Genomic DNA, 15632 nt, shown 5'->3' with positions numbered 1-15632 from the left:
AATTCAGAAATGCCATGAATAAGTCCAATAGTATCCATATTGAGACCTAAATCCTACTGATTTAACAAGAACAAAATATGCAAATAATAGAATCTGAGCAGGGTACCTGAGTATACATAATTTTAAACTACTCCAAATTGTAGAAGACTGAATGTAGGTTATCTAAAGGAAAACATCAACCCATGATATAAATGACATTAAAAATTTCATGAAAAGATAGAAGTAGTTTCTAGAAAATACTATTTTAATGAGTGATGATCAAAATCTTTTTAGTACTGACAAAATTACATACCCATTTAGTTAGATCCAAAAAAGACTCAAGATACTCAAGCTGATTTGAAACTTTGGCAAAGTAGCAGGATACAACTATATCGTTATTATGGATGTTGACTCTGGCATGGAATTAATTTCCTCTTTGATCTGATAAATGAATATATGAAAGAACAGAACTTCAGCTAAATATCAAGACCTAACTAAACATATAACCAGAAAAGTCATCATGCAAGCCGTATTGCAACTGGGATAAAAGAAGTGTCAGTCATACTGATTCTGTATTTATTGTAAATGCTGATTTTTTTTATAAATTATTTCCTTTAGCTTGCATTTTTAAAACATTGTGTTAATTATGTATATCTTGGTAACTAATTTTGGATTCCTCCTTCAATTTAGTTCTGAGTATAATGTCTCACTTCAGTTCCTAACCCATGAAATGATGTTGTTTACAAAACAACTGCTAATAACCACTATTTATAATACACAAAATCTCATAAGCATGACACCAGTAAGCATTGGTTAACATTTTGATATCATGGTCTCATGACTGATGAGGCTTATCTGTATGAGTATAATTGTACCTAGATTCCTCAGCCTAAATTTAACCACTGTTAAAAAATGTTTATATCTTTATTTCTCATCCATCGAAGATTAAACCTGAGTATAAAGCCTAAGGAAAATGATAAGATGAGAGTCTAGCTTTTCTAGATATAAAGTAAACAAAATGCAGCATAGAGTAACTCACTGGTTTAAAGTCAACCTATTTCTCCAAAACATTCTAAGCATTTCCTTACAATGTTTGTTATTCTTAAGAAGGGGGGGAATGTGAGAGGAGGATTAACCAAGCATTGTCTTCAAATATACATAATTTGGATTTGCCTCTTTATTTTGCTATAAGCATTTTTGATAAAAATTGTTTGAATAATTTATTTCCAGGTCAGCTATAATATATCCTAGTTTCATATTCCAAAGTACATTCAGAAAATGCTATATAGCAATTAAGAAAGTCCGGGCAGAAAAAATGACATCTCTATACTATGTGATGTCCAATTCTTAGGTATTTCATTATGCCCAATTTAATGAATGTGATTGTTTAAATCTTCATAAAGTATTAATTAAAATCGATCAGTGTCCTATAAAATAATTGTGTATAATTTTATCCTAGAATCATTCAAAAACTGCCCATTCAATCATAGCATACATCACATTCCATTGGTATTCATATGGATAGGAATGAGTTTCTTAGGATCTAGGATTCAAACTATTCAAACTGTGGGCTCCAGCTCACCGGTCTTCCAAGAACATCAGCAAGACCAATGGTTAGACAGGCACCAGTGGCTCTCACCAGTCCTCCTTGATACTTACAAGGCTGTGATAGGAGGATCATGGTCAATGTGATAGGAGGATCATGGTCAAAGTCACCCTAAGCAGGAAAGTCTTTGAAACCCCTGTCCAACTTCAGTGCCAACAAAGCCAGGCTAGCCTGCAGCTCATGGACTGTGCCCAGATCCTAAGTTCAAGGTCTGGGACTGGCAACAAACAGACATAAACAACAATCTGTGCAGCCATCCAGCTAAAGCATGTCACCCTCTTGTCCCCAACTGCTAAAGCATGTCACCCTCTTGTCCCCAACTGAATTGGACAGAGTTCCCTGGGAAAGCATTCTGCGTGCATCACACGATTTTGGCCACACCATTATTTCATGGTTCTTTCTGACCAAAGGGATACAAGAACACATTCCATGCTGCCTGGGAGATGGACTAGACTCTGTTAGCACACTCGGAGGCTGAGATCCACAGGGGGAAAATCCTGCCACAGGAGCGTGGACCTGCCGCAGGCACCCAGGCCACCCGGCAGCTCAGTGACAGACTGAGCTGGAGCCACAGGCCCTCTGCCCCATGAGCTGCCACCACAGCATGCGTGGGGATGGGAAACAGGACACATGGGCATCTGAAAAGAAAATCTGCTTCGTCCATGACCTGCCTGATGAGGTGTACTTCCAGAGTCCAACAGGTGAGCTCCACCATTGATGCAGCCAGCTGTTGGCACACATCCAAACCATCGAGGAGTCCTTCATTGTGTGTAAAGAACAGATGTTGGTCTTGAATGAGTTGTGTTGGGAGAAAGCCAAGTGCATACACTGGCTATCCCAGGAGAAGATGGAAAGGAGGAGAGTGCTGCAGGAGCTGCTGTTGCTTCTCACAGGGGAAGGCACATACAGCAGTCTGCAGATGCCAGCACAGGCTGAGCCCCCCCCCAACTCTGCTTCAGATGCCTCAGGGCCTGTGATGGGTGAAATGAGGGAGGAGCAGAAAGGTTTCGAAGAATTGCAACTTAAAGACAGCATGGAAAGTGCCAGAGGAGAGGTCAGGGTTCACGACCCCATAGTGGACTCCCCCAAGGAGCACGTCCTGCCCCAGATGCCCCACATCCAGATCCGCCCACAGCTCCCAGGCTCAGGGGAAGAGTGCTCCCCAACTTTCTCCTGTAAACTGATGTAGATGATGACTCTCTATGTGACATACTGACTCTCATAAGCCTTGGCAGCCACCAGAAGTAGGTGGCCAGGTGGCTTTCTCTCAGGCCTCCATCTGCTGGGTGATGGGAAAGTTAAACTGGAGGTCAGGGAGGACAGAAGCTTCAGGGAGTTGGCCCAAACTCAAGGGATATCTAATGGCCCATTGGTAGCCAGGAAAGAGGCCCATGTTATGCTTATCACAAAGAATAAATTGTTTTCAAAGCAAAAAAAAAAAGCCTCCAACAAAGATTTTTTTCTTCCAGCCCTGGGGCTTGAAATCAGGGCCTGGCCACTGTCCCTGAGCTCTTTTTGATCAAGACTGTCACTCTACCAGTTGAGTGCCACCTCCCTTTGCAGCTTTTTCTGTGTGGAATAGAACCAAGGGCTTCAGGCATTCTAGGTGACCACTCTATCACTGAGCCACATTCTCAGCTAGGATGATTCTCCTCCTTCCAAACCCATATGGCCATTCCTCAGATAAATAGGAAGTAAGTGCTAGGATGAATATGAAGCACAAGTCTGGTTCACACCAAAATAATCCCCTGCCCCCTCTTCCCACACCCTTAGTTGAAGTTTCTCTTCTACCATTGAGAGATAAGAGAGGGAAAGGGGAGTCCCAAGAGAGTACCAACAACAGTGGCCCCCTGAGTCCCACATCCTCCCCCACACAAGTGGTCCTCCAGATTCTGATTTTACCTGACTCGATGTGAAGTCTACAATTTCTCCCCACCACTGCAAGGCTCAGGATGAAATAAAGGTCAGCCCTGGCCTCAGCCCACACCCAAGGTGGAAGCTCCTAGTCCCAGACCTATTTCCACTTCTGACTGCCCCTAGTTAGGCCAGACACACCACTCACCACTATGTTGGTTGTGATATCCTCATGGATGGATTCCAGGAAAAAGGTCTATGGAAAAGAGCAAAAGCAGCAGGGTGAGTAGGGCAGAAGGAAGTGGGGTTGATTGCTCTGGGATCTTCCTTGGAGTCCTCCCGTCCAGCCAGACCCATGCTGACCCAAAGCATGGACAAGGCAAGGGGGTGAGACGAGATGGAGGAGCACAGGACTAAAGGAGGTACTTCTTTGTCTTAGAGGACTTGATTAATTCCAATTATAATTAATTCCAATTATATTTGGGCCATGCCAATCCCAAAGACATCATGCAATGCCTCTTGGTGTTGTTGTTGGCCGTAAGCGCTGTCCCGGAGCTCTTTTTCTCAAGGCTGGCACTCTACCACTTGACCCACAATGCCACTTTTGTTTTCTGATGTTTCATTGTGGCTAAGAGTCTCACACACTGTCCTGCCCAGACTGGCTTGGCACCGTGATCCTCCAGATCTCAGCTTCCTGAGTAGCTAGGATGACCGGCATGAGCCATCAGTGCCCAGTATGTGATGCCTTTTGAAGGCATCTTGGCGATATTGTAAAGGAGCCCCAAAGGGCCTGGATAGACCATGACCCAATCAAGAAGCCGGGATGGGGGAAGGCTGACCTTCTAGCTATTCTGTTCCCCCAAAATTAAAGATGCCAGGTGCTGTTGTATGCATCAAACACGTAGGCCAGCAGCCACCAGTAGTGGGGAAAAGTAGAGAATACCCAAAGATTGCAGTGTAGAAATCTCTGATTTTGCATGTGTGTGTGTGTGTGTGTGTGTGTGTGTGTGTGTGTGTAAACTCAGGGCCTAGGCTTTATCCCTGAGTTTTCTTGCTCAAGGCTAGTGCTGCGCCACTAGAGGCACAGCCCCACTTGCTTTTCCATTGTTAATTGTAGGTAAGAATCTAAAAGACTTTCCTGTCCAGGGTGGCTTTGAAGCATGATGGGGGTTGTATCAAAGCAAGAGTAAACACAACTCGCAGTTACAATCCCTATGGTGGGCCACTCCTGCCCCCTGGTGGCCACACGCGGAACATGCAGCCCTGTGCCATCATCCTCTAGAGTTCAATTTGGGGAAGTGACCAGAGCTAAGCTGACTTTTGCTCACTCTGATTGCTGATGCCAGAGCAGGTCTGTTCCACCCTAGGCCAAGAGAGCTCCAGGAGGTCCGGCTTTCCAGGGACACAAGGAAGGGAGAGGTCAGCTCCAGGCTGAGCTAAGAGCCTTTGCCCACGGATACCCCAACTTGGCCTTATTTATCACCATAAGACCTGTGAAAGAACAACCCCCCCCCCAAAAAAATTGGAGCTGTGCCTCCAAGTGGTAGAGCTCTAGCAGTGAACCAAAGAGCTCAGGGACAGGGCCCTCAAGCTTTGAGTTCAAGACCCCCAGTCACCTTCCTCCATTAAACACAGGTTGTCTAAAATGTGAACTAGTAAGGTTTGTGAAGTGTTTCTGAAGAATGGTGATACTGAAGAAAGACCCTAATTCTAATGACAGCTGAACTTGTGACATACAGCTATGTGCTGAGTCCTTCACAGGGAGCTATTTGCTGGGTCCTTCCCACATGGGGGTTTTGTGCTGAGTTCTCAAAAAGGTGCTGTTTGCTGAGTCATCGCAAAGGATGCTATGTGCTGAGTCCCTGAGAAAAGTGGACCTTCCTAGGTTTTTCAAAGGGTGCTGTATGCTGAGTCCATTACACAACGTACTGTATTCTGAGTCCTTCAAATGGTGTGGTGAGCTACTGCATCCCAAAACGTCCTGCTATGTGCTCAGCCCTTGCGAAGAGAGGGATGAGGTGAGGTTTTTGAGTGCTGTGTGCTGAGTCCTTTACACAGGGTGCTCTGTACTGTCCTTCAAATGGTGCTGTGTGCTGAGTGCTTCCACAGTGTGGTATGTGCTGAGTTCTTCAAAATTGTTCTATGTGCTGAGTTTTTCAAAGGGTGCTGTGCACTGGGTGTTTTACACAGGGTGCTTCATACTCAGCCCTTCAAAGGGTGCTGTGTGGAGTCTTATAGGGTGCTATGTGATGAGTCTCTGGAAAAATGTGCTATGTGCTGAGTTTTTCAAAGCATGCCATGCACTGAGTCCTTTACACTGCAGGCTATGCACTCCCTCCTTCAAAGGGTGCTCTGTGCTAAGTACTCTACCAAGCGTACTACATGCTGCATCCTTCAAAGGGAGCTGTGTGCTGAGTCCTTTACACAGAGTGCTTTTTGCTGTTTTTGGAAGTGCGCTATATGCTGAGTCATCCCAAAGGGTGCTATATTCTGAGTCCCTGAGAGGTAGTTATCCCCAACAATCACACAGACACAAACACAAACACACATACACACATGAGTGTCACCATGCACCTGCTTGGTGTGTGGAGTGAAGGGGAATAGAGGAGAGTCTCCTCCAGCGGTGGGGCTGAGGGGAGATTCAATCCCCAGGGCAGGTACTGGGGGGGTGAGAGTGCTGAGCTGAGGTAAGGCTGCAATTGCCATGGTCTGGAAGCCTTAGGACCTAGTCAGGGCTGCAATTGTGGCCAGTGGGGGGAGGGGCCCAGGGGAGGAGGGGCGGTTCCCAGGGGCACACTTTGGTGGCAGCAATGACCAGGGGCCCAAGGGAGCAGGGGCATGAGTGCATCAGGGCAGCAAGGCCCAGGAGAGGAGTGTGGGGCTGAGAGAGAGCAGAGAGAAGAGCGAGCAGGAGCACAAGTGAAGTAGGCCCTGAGAGAAGACTCGAGCTGGGACAGCTTCTTTACACGTTTTGTTTTTGTTTTAGGGATTTTAGAAAAAAAAAAAAAACTTTGGCTCCAACCAGCCCAGTTCTTGGAATGAAAAGAATGCCTCTAGGTCCCTCTCCCCTTAACAACTTAACCCACCTTCATAGTTCTGTTAAGGACTGACTGACTAAACAGGTAGCCAGTAATCTGTCTCATGCTGGGGTGCTGGCACATTCCGAGTTTACTATAAACTCCACCTTTTTCACATGCTTATGTTAAACTCCACTAAACTCCTTTGTGTATGTTTATCTTAAGCTGGCTTTACCATTGAATTCATGAGTCATTTAAAACAAAAGTTTAAAACCAAAACAGCCAGTATGTGACAAAGTCTAACCTCACTGGCCATCTGCATGTGGTCTGGTATGACTATGCAATCTTTTGTGGCAGGGAGGCAGCTATGTCGATGAGGTAGAGGCAGCAGCAGCTGCCAACACAGGGGAGGAGGCCGAACATGGGGGGGCAGATGAGAAGAAGGAGCAGAGGCTGCAAGCTGCCCTGCCATGCGTCCACAGATGCCCCTGCCCCCCTCAGCAGCGCTGCTTTTCAAACATGGGACTGCTGGCATTGCAGTCACCTGGCATAGATGGAGCACCCCTGGCATGCTTGTGGCCCTGACTTGGTCCCGGCCCCGGTCCTCAGATGCTGGGTGCGCACCCGATCTCAGCCTACAGCTTCCAGCAACACGCGTGAGTGGCCGCCCTGCTGGCCAGCACCCCAGGACCCCACCCCCTGCAACCTCTCCACTCTACCCAACCCCCGACCCCCACCGAGCCAGAACCCCACCTCTTGCTTCCCCTTTCCCATCACACCTGCACCTCCCCCATGCAGCACAATCAGCCCTGGCTCTGCCACAAATGCACCCCAGGGGTGGGGGGTGGAGGTGGGTGTCCACCCGGGTTTCCCACCCTCATCCCTAGCAGTTAGTGTCCCAGGAAAAGGGGAGCTTCAGGGATGGGTGAGGAGGGGGCACCACAGAGCCCCTACCCTGGAGCAGTGGGAGCCACACAGCCTTGCATCTGCATCTTTCCTCTCCCTGGTGGAAACCTGGTGCCTTTAGTCAGAGGTGGGGAGCAGCACCCAACACCTGCCTTCTTAGGTCTTTTCCTTTTTGCTGGGGAGGGAGGTGTTGGATAGAGAAGATAGCCCCCCCTTGTTGTGTGAGCCCTTGTCTTCTGTGCTCAGTCACCCTTTCACCTGAGGACATCCCAGAAGAGCCCACTATAGAGGTGAGGGCACTGGGGTCAGATAGAAGGTGGGTATTTGGGAGAAAAGCACACCCCCTCTGACACACATACAACCGGCCTGTACCCCCAACCCCAGCTGTCAACAGTTCTGACTGGGTGATCACATTTCCCAGTTCTGCCAGCTTCTGCTAGTGATCCCAGTCCATCTGGTCTCCTCGTCCTCCCCAAGAATCTGCCAAGTTGCCCAGAAGTATGTAGGCTGGAAGTAGGGAGTCCATCCATGTATATAGCCTTTAGGACCTCATCAAAGTCCCCAACAACGCCCCCACCCCAGGTCAGACACCTCTCTGGAGACACAATGACCCCCTGCTTTGTTTTCTGTCCAGGCTCTGAGGAGCCACGTGTCTCGAGACTCCTTCACCCAGAGTCCTAGCCTAGGGTTTTGGTGAGTGGGGAGTCAAGGCTGGTTGTTCCCAAGGGGAAGGTTCTGGCCCTGGAGAAAGGGGGAGGCAGGGTGGTTCTGCATTATTACAGCATTGTTCCCCTTGGGTGGTTGCCCCTGGTTCTGACAAGGGAACCCCCGTGCTTGAGCTGGTACATTGCCCAGATGAGAAACCAACAAATTCACGAGAGGCACCGCTCTGAGTCTGTGTGTTTAGGTGTGTATGAGAGAGAGAGAGAGAGAGAGAGAGCATCTTTCTCATTATACAGTCAGCATGTCTAAAAAAAGCACAAGCATTTTTTTTGGGGGGGGCGTCTGGTTGTGGGGTCTGAACTTTGGGCCTGTGCGCTGTCCCTCAGCTCTTCAGCTCAAGGCTAGCACCCTACCACTTGAGCCACAGAGCCACTTCCGACTTTTTTCTTTTTGCATACTTGGTGCTGAGGAATGGAACCCAGGGCCTCGTGCATGAAAGGAACGCTCTCTACCACTGAGCCACCTTCCTAGCCCGAGTAAAAGCATTTTATTTGTGTGCATGTGTGTATTTGTTGTTTTTTTTTCATTAATGCCCCGTATGAGCCCAGCCACAATTTTTGTTTTCTCTTTCACCATTTCATGTCTTCTTTAGAGAAGGTTTCATTAGATGTTCCTTCCCACCACTTTCTTCGCCTTTCCTGCAGCCCACAGTAACTGCTGGGCCTGCGTGAGTCTCTCCTAGAAGGCCTATGTGAACCGCAGACCAGAGTGGACACCTGCCCTTCTGTCTTTAGCCAGAAGGCTCATGAGGCTACTGTGACCACAGCTTTATTCATCCAGCCAGACAGTCTGCTCTTATGTGTATAGTTGGAGCTAATTCAAAGTTGGGAATGTGTCTGCTAAACATAATTAGGGAAGGAGATAGGGGGAGTCAGGCAGGAGCTGTGAAGTTAGGAGGGTCTGGGAAGTGATAAATGGTGTGACATGGCAGATGGTTCACCACGACCAAGGATGAGAGGGGAATCTTACCCAGGGCATTGAAGGTGTCCGTGGGCATCTGAGCAGGGGGCTCTGGGCCCCCAATTGTGGCATGGATTTCCTCCCAGGGCAGTGCACAGGTTGACAATCCTCCCTGGAGTCCTGCAGACTCCAATCTGTGTCCCTCCTGGGCTGTTTCCAGCTGGGCAATGGTAGGCAAGTGTGTTCCCCATGCTAGAGCCTGCTTGGGATCAGGACATGGCAGTTACCTGAGGCTCTCTGAATGGCATTTTCTGTAACCTGCTGTAGGCTGTCTGGAAGGAAAAGGGGACTACTGATTTTGGAACCCATTAAGTTTGATTGGGACAAGTGAACTGCCAGTTTTCCCAGGGTTTTTTCTTGAAGCTGGCAATTTCTACTAATGCCTGGGATTCTGGGTCAAATTAGATGGACCATTTCAGCCACCAAACAATGACATTCAAAGCAGCACAGGCAGAGTTCCCAAGCCAGATGGTTTCCTGCTACGAACGTCTTGCCTTGACTGCCTTTCTCCAGCAGCTGCTGATTCTCCTCCAGCTCTCTCTAGGGTAACCACCACAGTTGAGGATGTGTCTTGCGGAGCAGAGATTGTGACCTCGCCATCTGCAGCCTGCCAGCTGTGAGCAGAGACAATTCCCAGCACCTGCATAGGAATCTGGGAGATTCAGAGACCCGGGATGCCTCAAGGATCCTTTCTCTGCAACATGTAACTTGGGGGCTGGATATAGTGGACCATCCTGTCTGCCCCAGGGAGTGGAGAAGAGGCCTCTTGAACCTGGTGTTCACCTCACAGCAACCTTGTTCACACCTGAGTGGGGAATGGAGTGCCACAGAGCTGGTCAGTGGCTGGACAGAGATCTTTGAGAAGATAGGCATCCCAGAGGCCCTGGAATCCAGTGAAGACATCATGGCTCATGTCCTTGGAACCAAAACAGTTAAGTGCGGTGGCACCAGGAGGGTGGGAAGAGGGAGGAGGGAGAACTGTTGGAGAGCTACATCAGACTTTGTCCCCACCCAGGATGCTTACTTGAATTGGTTGGGATTTTGCAGTAGTATTGTCATAGACAGATGCTCATTTATTTATCTAACAAACCATTACAGTGTGTGCCAAGTCGGGGGTGTGGGGGGGCATACACAATGAAAGGTTCCAGTACTGGTTCTACAGCACATGAAGAAATCTTGGTTTGAGCTGGATACCATTGCTTCACTCCTGTCATCCTAACTACTTAGGAGGCTGAGATGGGAGGATTGAGGCTTAAGGCCCATGCAGGAAAGCCTGTAAGACTCTTATCTCCAACTAACTACCAAAAAGAAAACTCCAGAAGTGGATGAGTGGCTCAAGACATAGACTGTTGGCCTTGAGTAGAAAGGCTCAGGGACAGCAACCAGACTCTGATTTCAAGGCCTAGGAGTGACACAAAGAGAGGAAAGAGAAAGAGAGGAGGGAAGGATGGAGGGAGAAAAGGTGGAAAGGAAGGAAGTAGGGATCATGCAGGCCTTGGTTTGGAGTCTCTGGATCAAGGGAGCCAACAATCTCTGTGGGGACAGTTTCAGAGCCTAAAGCCAGTATGTAGGAACTAGCCATTGTCCCCTCAGCAACTTCATGACATCCAGAATCTGAGTGGTCCCATACTGCAGAGGGAAACAGCATCGGGTAGACCCTAGGGCTCAGGGTGGGTCACGAAGTTTCTATCTCCCCTGGCTCACCGAGTTTATTTTCTGGTCAGATAAGAAGAAAGTGTCCAAAGGCTAGGGAGGATAGGGTGAGGGCGTGACCAGAGGGGGTGGCAAGAGATAAGCAGGAAGATGAAGTGGGAGGATGATCCCAGATCAGGTGTGTCAGGCCATTGAAGCCATGACCTCACCTGACAACCTAGACCATCAGTGATGGAGCCTTTGACCCAGCCACATGGCTATTAAAAGTCCTGGCACTCTGGGTTCACCATTGACTACCTCGCTGTCGTCCACTGCAGGATGCCTTTGCAGTACATCCTTGGGGACTGGGACTTTTGCTGGCTCAATCTGAAGATGACACCCTCAGTGTTCATTCCTCAACCAGAGACAGAGGTAACCAGGCCACTGGCACAGGACAGCCAGGGAATGAGGGCAGGAGTCAGACGCATGTTGCTCTGAGACTTCCTCTAGGGAACTCTAGGGCCCCATGACTGCCATTCTCAGAGATAGAGGTGGGTCACCTTGCTGGCTCAGCCTTTAGTCTAGATGGCAGATGTGGGATTTAGAGAGGGCGGACAGAAGGTCGAGGCTGGTGGGAACACCAGAGGCACTCTCCTCTGAGCAGGGTTGTTACTATGAGGATACTCACAACCCAGGATCATTCCTGAGATGGATCAGCCCTTCTCCTTCCCGACATAGAAGGACCAAGAACCCTCTAGTCTGCATCCCTTGGCTGAGAATTCATTCAATCCAATATCCTTTGGTTGGATAACTAGATCTCACCTGACTGTCCAGTGTCAAGGCAGCCATATGCTGGAAAGCCCATGAGACTCTACTATCCATGGAACCACCAAAAAGCTAGAAGTGGAGCTGAGGCTCAAATGGTAAAGCACCAGCCTTGAGCAATAAAACTCAGAGAGACAGGTCCCAGATCCTCAGTTCAAGCCCACACAAAGAAATGGCCCTGTCTTGTTGCCCACAGATTGTCCAGGCCTTGAGCCCCCTCTCACGGAGTGTGATATAACACCTGTCCCTGGGTGGTGTATCAGGGCCTTCTGAAATCTGGTGGTGGAATCCAACCCTTCCCCTTCATGAATTCTCAACCCACACTTGCTGGGAGGCAGAGCCTGACAAGGCTGGCAGCCTGCACAGTGGAGAGGCTCCAGCTTTGCCAAGGTGATTGGAAAGGGCTTCTTGGAAACAGCACTTGTAAAGGGTGTCTTGCTTAACAAGGAGGATCTGAAGGAAGCACAGAGTGCAAAGGTGATGCAGATGATGGACAATGTAGCAGAGTGTGTTCATTTCCAGCCAGGGCTTCTGGTAAGAGACTTGGTATAGATGTGTGAGACTGTCCCAAGATAGGCCTGAGGGGTCACAGAAGAACAGCTATCTAGGGCTGGGATTATGTCTTAGAGGTAGAGGGCTCGCCTAGCACACAGGAAAGCATAGGTTTGATTCCCCGGTCCTGCATACACAGTAAAAGCTGGAAGTGGCTCAGGTGAAAGAGCACTGCCCTGGAGATGAAGAAAGTCAGGGACAGTGCCGGGGCCCTGAGGTCAGGCCCCAAGGCTGTCACCATAAAACAATTCTCCCAGGGACCTTTGTGAGAGTTGGATGGCTATGCCCTGTAGCTCTCAGTAGATCCATCCATGCTTTGTGTCTCCTTTGACAGAGGGGAGCTGGACACTCCTTCTGCCCTGGGCACCCGTGGGCCTGGTTATCAGCAATCCTCCCAATGTCTTCCATGGAGCAGCTGGCCCCAGAAGTCCTCAGGTATCAGTTGGGTGGGGCAGGGGAACATAGGGCAGGCCCCAGAATTCCTCATGGGTCTGATCTGCCCTGTAAGACCAGGCAATCCAGAGGAGGCAGATGGGAGCTTAGAGGGGCTTAGTGATGTGGAGGGGGCTTTTTAATCCCCATGGCCCCACCCAGATTCTAGCATCCCTTTGCTGTCCCTGAGGGAGGTAGAGGGGTGTCTAGGTGGTAGTGTCTAGAAAAGGACTAGGTGGAAATTCTGAAGGACTAGACACCTTAAGCCACGAGTTGATTGCTCATGCCTGTCATTCCACACGTGTCATCCTGGCCACTAGGGAGGCTGAGATCCAGAGAATCTCATTTCCCAACCCAGGCAGGAAAGTCCCACCAAACCCTCATCTCTAATCTCCAACCGGAAGTGGCACTGTGGCTCAAGTGGTAGAGCACTGGCTTTGAGGAACATTAGACATCAGGGACAGTACCCAAGCCCTGAGTTCAAGCCCCTCAACCAAAAAACAAAAACAAAAAACCAAACAACAAAAGAAAGACACCCCTTTCTTACTTGCAAGAGATAGTGAAGCAGTAGGGTTGCTGTGGTTGTGAGTCTAGGTGCTGGCCTCACTGTACAGACATTTCTAATAACTTCCCAGATTTACCCCAGTGTGAAGCCATAGCAGGGTGGGTGGTGCCTTACCAAGAACTCCAGAGGTTGTGACTTGTGGCAGGCAGGGAGTGGGTGAATGGGAGCAGGGGTGGGATGGTAGTGTCAATTATATGCTCTCCATCCATGGAAGAATGGTTTTGGATGCTGGTGACCAAGTCTGAAGTGTAGGGTTACATTGGGTTTGTGTCTTGATGAGTTGGGTTTTCCCTTGGTATAAGAAGATGGCTGCAGAGGAGGTTACAATGCTTGATGAGAAATGTATTCCTTATCTTGTCCATGTAACTGTAACCCCTCTGTACAGTATTTTCACAATAAAAAAAGAAAGAAAGAAAAGAGCTGAAGATAAAAAAAAGTAGGGGTAGCCTGGCGCTGCCAGTGGTTCAAAACTGTCATCCTAGCTACTCAGGAGGCTGAGATCTGAGGATCACTGTTCAAAGCCAGCTTGGACAGGAACTTCTGTGAGACTTTACCTCCAATGAACCACCAGAAAATTGGATGTGGTGCTGTGGCTCCAGTAGTAGTGCGCACACCTTCATCTGAAGAGCTGAGGCCCTGCTGGCAGGCCCAAAGTTCAGATCCCATAACCTACAATCAAATAAAAGGTAGCTGAATTTTCTGCCTAACTGTGTACAGTAGAAATGCCAAGATGTGTTGTGAACCATTCTAGACATGTGAGAGGCTCTGAGTTTTGTCTGCAGTAGGTCTGATGATGGTAGTGCCATCTTCTCTGGGGTGGAATATTTAGGGTGCTCAGGGACTGCTGAGGTTTTGGCTACCAGTGTGTGTGTCTGTGTGTTTGTGTGTCTTTTGTCTGTGTGTGTCTGTGTCTGTGAGTTTGGATGTAGAAGACCTGGGCCTTGAACTCAGGGTCTAGGTGAAGTTCCTATGCTTCTGTGCTCAAAGCTAGTGCTCTAACACTTGAGATGCAGCTCCATTTCTGGCTATTTGGTGGTTCATTGGAGATAAGAGCCTCACAGACATTTCTGTGCTGGCTGGCTTTGACCTCAGCCTCCTGAGTAGCTATGATGACAGGTGTGAGACACCAGTGCCATATTTGTGTGTGTGTGTGTGTTTGTGTGTGTGTGTGTGTGTTTTCCTCATGTTTCTCTGTCCCCTTCCTGGGTGACTGTCTGCCTCTTTCTGACCTGGGATGGTGCCCCTCCTCCACCCTGACCTTGCCTTTAGCCTCCTATTAGGGACTACAATGAGTCCTAAATGGCCAGAGACATGAGTTCAAGCTTTTCTTTGGGGCTCAAGTCCAGCTGTCCAAATCTTTGGCCGCCTGCAGGGGATTCTGGGTCAGCCAGGCCAGCTGCAATAGAGTCTTGCCTGTCTCTGGGTGGGGAACTCAGACATGGAATGTCCTGCCTTTTTCCTCAGCTAGACCTCTGGCTGCATGTCCCTCTCAGCAGGCTGGCAGTGGAGTGCGGGAAGGGGGATGCCGGTGGGTCTGGCCAACTCCGGCTTGAGAGTGGACTGAAGGCCGCCCAAGCAAGGAGGATTCTGGGCTGCATTGGAGGTGAGGCCAAGATAGCTTGGAAATATCTGTTGGTGTCTAGGAAATGTCCACGTACTTTATCACAGGCAAGTGTATCTTCCAGCCCCATCTGGGCCTCTCCAATTCTTCTAGAGAATTCTGGATGCCCAGAATACAGAGGCACAGACTTTAGATTCCAGGGCCAGGGAATTGGGGGAGCAGAGACTGGTGTGGCCAATACCTCAATGTTCTGGGGCATTAGCCTTGACCTGTGTATGCCCCCCTTGTGTACATTCACTTCTTAACCCAGAGCTGGCCAGAAACAGGCCACTTGTGATGGTGCTGTAGAAGTGGCAGGAGTGGAAGTGAGACCTAGGATGACCAACATCTGGATTTATGTCCTGAGGGGGGGAGGGGCAAAAGGTGTCTTTAAATAAAACTCTTAGAGCTGGAACTCAGGGCCTAGGCACTGAGCTTCCTTTGCTCAAATCTAACACTCTACCATTTAACCACAGCTCACATTTCATCTTTTTTAGTAGTTTAGTGGACATAAGAGTCTCACCAACTTTCCTGCCTGGGCTGGCTTCAAACTGCTATCTTAAGAGCTCAGCCTCTTGAGTAGCTACGATTGCTGGTAAGAGCCACTGGCTAATGATGTTAGTGTGTGTGTGTGTGTGTGTGTGTGTGTTTGTGTGTGTGTGTGTTTACCAGGGCTTGAGCTCAGAGCCTAGGTGGTAACCTTTAGCTTGTTTGCTCAAGGTTGGTCCTGTAGCACTTGTACTCCAGTAGCTCTGCTTCCCAGCTTTTTGGTGATTCATTGGAAATAAGAGTCTGCCCAGGCTAGCTTTGAATCTTGCTTGACCTCGTGTGTCAGCCTTGAGTAGCTAGGATTATAGGCATGAGCCACTGGCATCCAGCTTCAAGGATGTCTCTTCATACTCTCTTCTGTTCTAACAGCTGTCTACTTACCCTGGCCTAGATCTCTGATCTCCACATCAGTTCCCAGCAGCCCTTGACTGT

General features: G+C 48.9%; 1 protein-coding gene across 1 annotated transcript in view; it reads left to right on the top strand.

Annotated features, from left to right (window-relative positions):
- Window positions 1-2189: 2189 nt before the first annotated feature.
- Window positions 2190-15632, top strand: part of LOC106002681 — a gene marked incomplete at its 3' end in the record, with an annotated part of 84235 nt that continues 70792 nt past the window's right edge. The window contains 6 exon segments of the mRNA XM_013037523.1: window positions 2190-2286; window positions 2479-2639; window positions 6814-6911; window positions 9628-9976; window positions 10591-10680; window positions 11014-11109. Of these exon segments, the coding sequence (XP_012892977.1) occupies window positions 2190-2286; window positions 2479-2639; window positions 6814-6911; window positions 9628-9976; window positions 10591-10680; window positions 11014-11109 (891 nt within the window).

The sequence above is a fragment of the Dipodomys ordii genome, unplaced genomic scaffold, assembly GCF_000151885.1.
Source record: "Dipodomys ordii isolate 6190 unplaced genomic scaffold, Dord_2.0 Scaffold1000000042, whole genome shotgun sequence".
Taxonomy (NCBI): domain Eukaryota; kingdom Metazoa; phylum Chordata; class Mammalia; order Rodentia; family Heteromyidae; genus Dipodomys; species Dipodomys ordii.
This window is presented reverse-complemented; position numbering and strand designations above follow the sequence as displayed.